The 10,813-nt window shown below is 42.5% G+C and overlaps 4 protein-coding genes and 1 non-coding gene across 5 annotated transcripts; 3 read left to right on the top strand and 2 right to left on the bottom strand.

Moving 5' to 3' along the window:
- Positions 1-869: 869 nt before the first annotated feature.
- Positions 870-4,427, bottom strand: RO3G_11952 (uncharacterized protein; the record flags this gene model as incomplete). Its single annotated transcript, XM_067666536.1, has 1 exon — positions 870-4,427. One exon carries the CDS (start codon positions 4,425-4,427, stop codon positions 870-872), a length of 3,558 nt encoding a protein of 1,185 aa, XP_067522637.1.
- A 476-nt stretch (positions 4,428-4,903) lies between these two features.
- On the top strand, positions 4,904-6,169 carry RO3G_11953 (uncharacterized protein; the record flags this gene model as incomplete). The annotated part of the gene is made up of 3 exons (XM_067666537.1): positions 4,904-5,124; positions 5,195-5,910; positions 5,970-6,169. The coding sequence occupies 3 exons, from the start codon at positions 4,904-4,906 to the stop codon at positions 6,167-6,169; spliced, it is 1,137 nt and encodes a 378-aa protein (XP_067522638.1).
- A 422-nt stretch (positions 6,170-6,591) lies between these two features.
- On the bottom strand, positions 6,592-7,578 carry RO3G_11954 (uncharacterized protein; the record flags this gene model as incomplete). The annotated part of the gene is made up of 1 exon (XM_067666538.1): positions 6,592-7,578. The coding sequence occupies one exon, from the start codon at positions 7,576-7,578 to the stop codon at positions 6,592-6,594; it is 987 nt and encodes a 328-aa protein (XP_067522639.1).
- A 185-nt stretch (positions 7,579-7,763) lies between these two features.
- RO3G_19142 lies at positions 7,764-7,837 on the top strand. Its single transcript has one exon. It is a non-coding gene; the product is annotated as a tRNA-Val (tRNA).
- A 2,158-nt stretch (positions 7,838-9,995) lies between these two features.
- On the top strand, positions 9,996-10,535 carry RO3G_11955 (uncharacterized protein; the record flags this gene model as incomplete). Its single annotated transcript, XM_067666539.1, has 2 exons — positions 9,996-10,009; positions 10,040-10,535. 2 exons carry the CDS (start codon positions 9,996-9,998, stop codon positions 10,533-10,535), a joined length of 510 nt encoding a protein of 169 aa, XP_067522640.1.
- Positions 10,536-10,813: the final 278 nt, after the last annotated feature.

Below are 10,813 nucleotides of genomic sequence, written 5' to 3' on the forward strand. Positions count from 1 at the left end.
TCACTTCGTCTTTTTTTTTAACTTACTTTTTTTTTTACGAAGTCTTTTTTTTTACGAAGTCTTTTTTTACCAGGTCATTTTTTTTCCCAAACACAACTATTTTATTACGTTTTGTAACACGTTTGTAATGATCTAAGCTAAAAAACACAAACCACCTTCCTAATATGTATTCTTCTGAACAAAATAATCGCAAATTGCTTTTGATTTCCGCATTTTGCCTCAAAAATAAAAAAAAAGAAGACATCGGTCTTTCAACAGTAGAGAGGAACAGGCTTTCCAAAAAAAGATCATTTGTAAAAAAAACAGATACTTTTTTAAAACGTGAATAACTTTATGAATACTTACCCTACAAAAAAACAAAAATATCGATAAATTTCTTTATTTTTTTCGCACCTAAATCTTTTTTCAAAATTAAAAAAGGTGTAACACAGCAAGATATAATGGTTTCTCATAAAAAAATTATAAAATCTACGGATCTATGATTGTCAGGTCTGTTAAAAATCTACGTCAAAGTTTCTATATTATTTGCAGTGTTCATTTGGAAAAAAGAGGCGGTCCTGACCAACATAGCATATATCAACAAGTAGGAACGGTTTCTTGGTGTAGACGAAGATTTTTATTAATATATATGAAGAGTATATTGACAAGCGATAAATATCATTACAGTCATACTCAAGAAGCAAAAAGAAGAGACAAGAAACAAAAAACACTCGCAGAGCACACAAGAGCGAAAAAAAGGAGAGAGAAATAGTCATTGGTAGCGCTAACTACTGAGCAACTCGTCAACACCTTGGTCCCCTCCGCATCGTGCACTAAAATGGTTTGGCAGTGGGAGGTAGAAGCCAGAGGGTGGATCGGAGCGCTTGTCATTATGGAGCAGCAGCAGCAGAGGACTTGTCAATCCAGACTTGACCAGGCAGAGAAGATGAGTTGTACTCGATGTCAGGATGACAGATCTTGTCAAAATGACAGAGGATCTGACATAGAGCGGACCAGAAAGGCGGACACCGAGCAGAAGCAGAGACAGGAAGCAAGTTCAAGACGTAGTCAATGTGGTGACCCACATAACCAGCAGGCGGAACAGGCAGACAGCACCAAAGAGCAGAAGGAACCAAGGTATAGACCATAAGGTGAGAACGAGAGGTATCGCCAAGACCACAGGAACAAGGAGCAGGCTTGCCTGGGATCCAACCCATGCGCCATCTTATGAGACGAGACCGGTCAGCACGGGAGGCAGGCAAGTACAGGATGGGATCCACCCTAAGAACAGGATGACAAGCGCGAATCAGAACCTGGGGGGTAGACTGTAAGAAGCTATGGAACTGGTCTTGACGATACCTTCGCAACCAAGAAGCAAGACGGGAAGAAGAAAGAGGAGCATCCGAAGGGTAGTCGACGACAATTTTCCGCTTACGGAGCTGTGTCAGCAGTGACGATGGAACAGAAGAAGACAGCAGAGACAAGAGACAATCATCTGGTAGGCCATTGAACCGAAGACAGAACTTGAGTACCAAGGTATCAGCTCTAAAGGTCATTGACGGTAAGTTGGTGATGTGCCGTAGCACCACAGTAGACGAGGTACGGTGACCACCGACAAGCATTCGAAGACACCGGTCTTGAGCACGGCTGAGCTCTTCACCGTCCTTTCTTGTAAGTCGAGCAATAGCTAGGCCATACTCGAGCTTAGGACGGATGAAGGCAGCAAAGAGACGAGAAGAGAGAAGCAGAGGAAAGCCTTGACGGTTAAGACCCATCGAGTGGAGTTGAGCCATAGCCGCCAAGGTACTTGCTGAACGATGCTTGATGAGGGCAGAAACTGAGATTCCTTGACCATTGAAGGGTATACCAAGATAGATAAACTCTTCAGCACTGGGAAGCTCTTGATCATACAAGGACATTTGGACATACCGACTTGACGAAGCAGCAGGTGCATTGAGAACGGCACACTTTGGAGGACTCCACTTGTAGCCAAGAGTCAGAGAATGGGTCTGTGCTAGGTCCAGCATATGCCGAACTTCGCGAGCAGATCCAACCAGCGCCACATCATCCGCATACAACAGGCTGTTGATGGGCGTGGGCGACGGAGACGAGGAAGACAAAGCAGCAGCACCAACCAAAGGACCAAAGGGAAGACAATCGGGGACCAGAGTACCAGGACCAGGGGGACCAGAAGGAGACACCGAGAACACCGAGGTGGTTGTTGCAGAAGCAGCAGAACGAAGCAAAGCCGGCAATGTGTTGACATAGATCGAGTACAGGTGAGGACTCAAGACAGAGCCCTGAAGGACACCTGTACTCGGCACAAACGGATCAGAGACATTGTTCTGCAACAACACAGACACCGAGACATCATCAAACATGTTGGCCAACAAGGACACCAAGGACAGAGGAGCAGAAGAGGCGAGCATCGATTGCCATATGATACGACGATCGACTGTATCATAGGCTGACTTGATGTCCAGGAAAGCGACCACAGGATAATGATTGTGTCGGCGTCGGTAAGAGTGCATCAGATCATGGAGACAGAGGGCTTGATCCAATGCACTACGCTGGTGACGGAAACCACCTTGAGCTACATCGAGCGGAGGAGAGACATCTTCAACAGAGGGAAAGAGGCACATCTCAAAGAGCTTGCGGACGATGGAGGTCAAGGAGATTGGACGATAGTTCCCTGGCGAGGTAGGATCACCTTTTTTGTGGATGGGGACTACCTGTGCTTGACGCCAGAGAGAAGGGGTATACGACCACTGGTAGCAGATACTGAAAAGCAAGGAGAGCAGTGGGGCTAGAACAGACTTGATCGGGAGGAGCATCTCCGTACGCAAGTGGTCAGGACCAGGAGCTTTACGCAGAGGGAGACGTCGCATCAGTGAACCCACACTGTCAGCAGTGAACGAAGGCATACCAGGGTCTTGACTATCGAGGTCAAAAGGCACCATACCAGAGACAGAGGGCAGAGGGTCAGGGCGCCTTGACGGAAGACCGTCACCAGAGTAGACCGAGGCAAGGTGTTGGCGCATCGCGCTCGCACCTGCAGCAGGGCCGTCAGGATGGGTAAACCCAACCTGTTGACGTCGTCGGTTCCGAATCACCTTCACCTTCGACATCGCACGAGCAAGCTCGCCACGGGCCAGAGAGTCACAGAAAGCACGCCAAGAGAGACGCTTAGCAGACTTGAGAGCAGCGCGAAACCGGACTTGAGCGGCCTGATGTCGATCCCACCACAAGGCCTTGTCGATGCCAATGGCTCGACGCCACCTACGGTAGTGATGTTCACGAACATCGGCGAGTTCTTGCAAGTGCGCATTCCAGAATGGCTTCCATTGGGAGGGTCGAGAAGAGCGAGAGCCAACCGACTTGTCGAGCGCACTATAGATCGCTTCGTTGAGGGAGTCGTTGAGAGCGTCTATAGGCGGAGCAGCAGAAGGAGGACTTGACTTCAGAGCTTTGAACTGATCAACCAATGGAACGGCCAAGGACTGGAATGAGGCCACGTACAGACTACAGACATCGGGTTCCTTCAACCGAGAGAGGTTCCATAGCCGACGGGCACTAGAAGAAGAGAGAACGGGCTGCGATGGATAACCATCAGGGACTGCATAGTCAAAGGACAGGGACAACAGTTTGTGGTCAGAGCCAAGAGAGAGATCACTGTAGACTTGCATCCGAGGGGACCGAAGAGCAGAGGTCGTGTTGGTCAAGAAGTAGTCGATCATACTTTGCTTGACTTGGCCACCACGATAGGACAGGAACGTAGGCACCCCAGGAGCGAGAGTCGAGTTCAGAACGGATAGACCATGTTCTTCACACCAGCGAAGCAGCACCGAACCTCGAGCATTGGCCACGGAATCACCCGTGATTGCACCAAGACGCGCGTTCAGATCACCACAGATGATCGTATCGTCTGTCAAGGGCAACGAAACCAACACAGAAGAGACCTCGTCGTTGGACAAGGAAGGGGGCAAATACAGGCAGATGAGACGCAAGGAGCGACCCAACCGCAGACCCAGAGCATACTTGGTATGAACCGGGAACTGTACCACAGCCATCGGACAGGAAGGAGAGACCAGAGCAGAGACACCTTGAGAGCCACGATAGCTGTTGACCACAGGAGAGCCATACAGGTTGAACTGGGTCCAAGGGGTACGGATCCTGTGGGGCGGGAGCAACCAGGTTTCAGTGATAAAGACCAAGGAAAACGACTGGCAGTGACGAAGTAGATCATCGGCTGTGGATTCTTGAAGCCCATTGGCATTCCACAAGCCGATAGTGAGCGGTATAAAAGAAGATGATGAGGAGGATGGAGTAATTGATGGACCATGGGGGCCATGAGAAACCAAAGGAGAGGAAGGAGTTGACAGATCTGGGACCATACCAGATGTAGAGACCGAGGAATCATTATAACGACAAGTATTACTACTCATCATTGGATGGTTGTACCTTTGATGCCGTCGGACTTTAAAATTTCCAATTTCCTTATTTGGAAATCGATAATTTTCGGAATATGAGTGACACAATCGGTAGAATATCATAAAATGATGCATGTCGTTGTCCAGAATGGATAAGGTGTCGTCTTTGTATGTAGAGGGTCGCATGTTCGACCCTTGTGTGTGTCATTTTTTTCTGAAAGTTCTAGCAGTCCTTTTTTATGCCTGAGTTCTTGCTTTTTGTGACTTAACTATTTTAAATAAATTTTTTTTATTTCGCGTTTCCCCCCTGTTTTTTTTCCCCTTTTTTTTTCTTCCCTTTTTACATCTTTCAAATTAAAGTTAGTATATCATGTCTTTTGTCAATATTTCAACCGCAAACTGTGCCAATTTTTGCTGGTATTCATCGTCAAAGACCTGTTACTTCCCCCAACAGCCCTATTGTTATCGTTGATTCTGATGATGAAGTAGAAGAAATGCATTTAGAAACCGAACAAACTTCAGATTTGGATGTAGCAGTTATTTCTATCAATAATGATGATAACGAAGAGTTATTGGAAATAGAAGCTTTTGAAGTTGACGATGAGGCACATAATAGTAATCTTTTGCCGGATAATTGGAGCAGAGGTCAAAATGTTCCCATTATGGCAACCAGAACTTTTTTTTTAACTTTTGGAACTGAAGAAGCGTGCATGCAGTAAGTATAAAAGTATAACAAAGCACACTTGTATACAATATTAATAACTCTTTTTTTTTTTATAAATTAGGTTTTTTATTAACAACGGAATCTATTATGGAAGCAACACAGTGTACCGTTGTAATGGTGATGAAGGAAGCGTCATGTATTTGGAGCAAACAGGAAGTGTTCCACGTTGGAGATGCAATGGAATCATAGTTAATCAGGAAACTGGTGAGAAATGCTGCAATGGGCGTCAAGTTGCTGTACGAAATGCTTCCTTTTTTAGTAATCGCAGCTTACCAGCCTATGATGCGCTCTCCATTCTTTACTTTTGGAGCTTGAAAGTACGACGAATGACAATTTCTACCATGGTTGGATGTTCACCAAAGGCAGTACGAGAAACTTTAAAAGATTGGTACCAAGTTTTACAAGAAGATTTACAGCAGAACGACTGCAAAATCGGAGGTTATGATGTGGATGGAAATCCAATCGTGGTAGAAATCGATGAATCAAAGTTTGGTAAAAGAAAATATCATCGAGGACATCGTGTGGAGGGTGTTTGGGTGGTAGGTGGTGTTGAAAAAACACCTGAACGAAAGTGTTTTCTTGTGGTAGTAAATAATAGAAACACTGAAACGATGGATACAATCATTCGAAATTATGTTGCCGATGGTTCCATAGTACATACAGATTGTTGGAGAGCATATGAAAATATGGTAAACCTTGGAATGAACTTGGTACATCGAACTGTCAATCACAGTGTGACATTTCGTGACGGTGATGTCCATACCAACACCATCGAGGGTAAGCTTAAAATTGGAGTGTAGAAGTGTTTATAGGTCTAGTTAATAAAATCTTTTCAGGAACTTGGAATGGAATAAAAATTAATGTAACTCCTGCCCTTAGAACAAAGAAGATGGTACCTTGGTTGCTTATCGAATTTATTTGGCGAAGAAAGCACCACAACGATATCTTTGGTGGTATAATTGATTGTCTTAAAAATGTTAGCTTTGATCGAGCTCAGCGTAATCCAGCATGGTTAACTGAGCTTGCTGCAGAATAATAATAACAATAAAAAAAAATTAAACAAAGCTAAATAAAAATGTCCTCAATAATGTTACGTACAGAGAGCAAGCATTGTTAATATACTTCGACAAAAAATATCCAAAAGCATTACTATAATCAGTTAAATAAAAGAAAAGCCTATACAAAAAAAAGAATGCACAAAGGAATCAATTCAAAAAAAAAAATAGCTCCCACATAGACACGCCTGCAGCATCGGAACAAAAATACCGATTACATGTTTCGAACAGGCGACCTCTTCCGTCGGAAGTAGACACTCTAGCCATTCCGGACAGCGACTTGCATAATTCGACTGTATTTTGTTGACGAACTGATTCATATTCAGAAAATTGTTGATTTCCAAATAAGGAAATTGGAAATTTTAACCTCCGACGGCATCAAAGGTACAATTAACCCTCATCATTATAATGATCCAAAGCTAGAGCGAGAGGCAGGACGGTGATGTTCATAATCATCAAGAGCCATGTCTTCGGCCATATCATCCAAATGACGTGCGAGCTTGGGTCGATCCTCTTTACCAGATAGAATCTCAGAGACGGTCTCATCAGAGACAAGGGCTTGAGCCAACAAGTAACGAGAGACAGAGAGAGCAACAGGATAGCGTAAACGCTCCAAAGTCTTGCGGGAGCGGTCGTCATTGAGACAAGAGATAGCATAGTTACGCTCTTCCTCAGAAACAGAATCATACTTCGGGTCGGCGAGGTTCTTTGGGTCTAATGGATCAAAGGTATCCAACACAGGAATCTTGGCCTTTTCGAACAAGGACAAAAGGACAGGCTTATACTGGAGATGAACCAGCAGACCAGCAACAGAGTGAGCGGGGAAGCACACATCCAGGACACGCCAACTGTCAACACCAAGACGAGAAAGACGACGACGAGCTTCAGTGTAGGTCATCCTACGAGAACGGGGTATGTACACATACTCAAAGCCTTGTTCACCAGACACAGGCTGGAATCCACGAGCAGCGGCAGCACGACGACGGAGTTTGTTCTTGGCAGAACGAGAAGCAACAGTAGCCCAAGTGGAGGCAGCAGTACCCAAGGAGGGCGAAGGAGCGGTCGCTTTAGCACCATTAGGAGCAGCATAGGAAGAAACAGCGGCATTTGAATTGGGGGTGCTTGTAGGGACCCCGGCAGATCGTGCGGCCAGTTCGGCACGCAAGGAAGCAATTTCATTGGCCTGAGCCTGGTTTGTTTCGGCTAGGCGAGCATTCTCACCACGTAAAGTTTCAAGCTCTAGCTTAAGCTGTTCTAGAGCAGAGAGACGAGTAGTGACCGCTTCAAGGGCGTGACTGAGATTCTGGACAGTGACTTCCAAGTCCGGTGAGCTAGGTCCGGCGGCGGCATTCAGGATTTTTGATCCTCTAGTATTTCTTGTTGATAACATTTGGATGCAAACTTTGACCAAAGATTAAGCAACAGATAGTGGAGATATGACAATAAGAATTGAACCAAATAAAAGTATTGATAAAAAGGAGTCGATTGATGTAAAAATTGTTGATGGATGGCTTGATTTGAAAGAGATATCGGCTTTCCAAAAAAGAACTAAATTTACCTTTTTAACCAAAAGCGGGTTTCTTGGTGTAGTTGGTTATCACGCCTGTCTAACACACAGGCGGTCGCCAGTTCGAGTCTGGCAGAAATCATTCTTTTTCCCTTTATTGCTTTGTCATATCTTTTTATTCTATTGTGACAAAGAAGTCAAAAAATGAAAAAAGTCAAGAAAATGAAAGAAGTCAAAAAAATGAAAAAAGTCAAAAAGAGAAAAAAAAAAAAAAAATTTAACAATATAAATATCCCAACTATTTAGATGAAGAAAAAGGACAGTACAGTTCTACTCACATTTTATTTTATATATTTTATTCAATAAACAGGCAACCTTCTCATAAAAGTTCCTGATCCCTTTATTTTTTTTACCTTTACCTTTATTTGATCTTAATTAAAAGATCTGGTGGTCACTACAGTACCTTACTTTAAAAATTTCAAGAAAAACTTCTCTAAAACACTCAAACTAAACCAACCATACTACAAAATAACATTTGGTGGTCACTACGAGGGTCAATTACACTATAATTGAAAATACTCAAGAATCAACAAATCAAAACTTAGAAAACCTTAACTCACAAGAATTTACTTGCTCAAGCACTCAAACAACTTATTTACAAACTCAATAACATCTAAAATGGCGACTTACAATACCGGACATATCGCGTTGGCCAATAATTATACAGTAGGTCAAAAAACTGCTGCAAGGAATCCATTTTTCTTGGTTTTTATAGCGCATATCCTGTTACAATGGCACAAACTGCCTCTGTTCCCACATAGTAAATCTTCTACATGCCTTGAAAAATCCGAAAGAGTTTAAGCCCTATTGGATAAGTATTGAAGGAAGTATGAGATGCGCAATTTGAAAATTTGAAAAAATGAAAATTTCAACGGAATGAATTTATTTATTAATATTTGGTTGGTCCTCTTTTTCTATTAATAATCTCTTGAGTTCTTTCCGAAATATTATCTACATGTCTTTGACAAAGTTATTTATTGAAGTCAATTCATATTTCCTCAACTCGTTCCCAAAGCACATCCGTGTTCTTTGCTCTCTGTTCGTAATAGTTGAGTTTCAACTTCAATTGATGCCATACGTGCTCGATTGAATTTAAGTCGTGGCTCCGAGTTGGTCAATCGTTAATATAGCTCTCTTGGCTACTACATAACTAGGCCATTGTAAATTATTCCTTGTGCTTTGGGTCATTGTCATGCTAAAAGTAAATGTTGGACCAGTCGAAATTGTAGTACTTCATAGTATCACGAAGCTAGTGTTTAAAATATGCTGGTAAACACCCGAGTACAACTTTCCATCGTAAATCTAGCAAGCATATCCTGGTCCTTCAGAGGTTATACAACACTAGGACATCAATTTGCTAGCTTCATGGTGGATTACAAAATCCAGGTCATGATGTTGAAAAAGGTCACTTGGCCTTTTCCGATAGTGATCATCACCATCAAAGCCCTATACGTTGATCTTGGTTTCATTAAAGTAAACGATTTGTTGTCAGTCAACCATTGCCCAGTCCTGATGCTCCTTTTTCCATTCTAACTGATGCTACGTATGCACTTTTGTCTGAAATGGCTCCTTTTTTTCTATCAGAAAATGGAACTCCATTGATTTCAGTTCGTTAATTTCTGACTGGTATGAGATATCGTAGCCAAATCCAACTGGCTCCCGGTATACCTCTTTGGAAGTCTTTAAAACCCGTTCAATGACTTTTCTTTTGATTAACCGCTTCGTCACTTTGGAGACTACTGCAGGTCTATCACCTGTGCTCACTGTCCTACTTGAAAACAACGTTATAAAGTATCTACTAACAGTTGATTCATGTAATCCAGTCTCCTTAGCAATATCATACTTTGATGTGGATCCGGTTAATGTCTGTTTGAGATCGTTTACTTTCTCCTCTGACAGTGATTTATGCATGCAATTGACGAGAGGCTAAAAACGAGAAATAATTTAAACAAGGGAATATAAAATTTAAAATAAAGGAATTGTAAGCACTCTTAAATACAGATAACATTCTAATCACGTCAAAAGAGAGAAAAGTTGTGATGGCAACCGGTTGGGTCGTATTAAAATTCATTATTTCAAACATATATAAACAAGTAAAAAATACCGGATGTTTAAAATATTATCTTTAGCAGTATCAAATTCCACCAATAACCATTGCCCATATCCGATAATCGACGAATAAATGCACTTTCTATTGAGGTACAAACAGTCAAAGTTTGAGATAGTTTGGTGCAGTACCCATGGACAACCAGCTGTAAAACCTGAATTTTGCAATTCCTTGCAGCAGTTTTTTGACCTACTGTAACTATAAACCTGTACCCGTTGACTTTCATGGATATGAAGGCGAAGATTTTCGCTACTTCCTAGAAAGACTCGAATCTTATCTTGCTATCAATAATGTACATGACGCCCGTAAACTCGCAATTCTCAGATCCTTACTCAAAGGTGCTGCAAAAGTCTTTTTTGAAAAAGACATACTCAAGAAACTTCCCGACGTCAAATACGAACAAGCAATTGAAGCTCTTAGAAGTCAATATGTCACAGCAGAGCTCATCCAAAACTATGAATTGGAATTTAATGATATGATTCAAGGAGAACAAGAACACCCCCGTATCTTCTTAGCTAGACTAAGGGAAGCAGCTGATCTTGCCAATATCGAAGATGAAGCTGTAATCGAAAGCCGATTTAGAGCTGGTTTACAGCCAGAAATCAAAAGATTCTGCATACAAAGTAGCTCAAAGACACTAAAGGATTGGATGAACCACGCAGAAGGATGGTAGAACGCAAATAGACCACGTAGAATTGCTATGGTAGATAATCCCTTTATCCCAAGAAATGCAAACCAAGCTTTGGTCTATCCCAGTGACAGCTATTATCAGCCGCATCATACACCCCCAAATCATAACATCGAACTTATTGACGATTATGAATATGGTGTACCAGTCTTACCTTACCGAGAAGTTCAACATACTAATATGCCAGTATACAATTCAAACGATCATAACATGCTTGCTATCAACCAGTTAGCAGCTATGGATACTTCTAAAGGTTATCCAAG

This window comes from Rhizopus delemar, genomic scaffold (genome assembly GCF_000149305.1).
Source record: "Rhizopus delemar RA 99-880 supercont3.9 genomic scaffold, whole genome shotgun sequence".
NCBI classification, from domain to species: domain Eukaryota; kingdom Fungi; phylum Mucoromycota; class Mucoromycetes; order Mucorales; family Rhizopodaceae; genus Rhizopus; species Rhizopus delemar.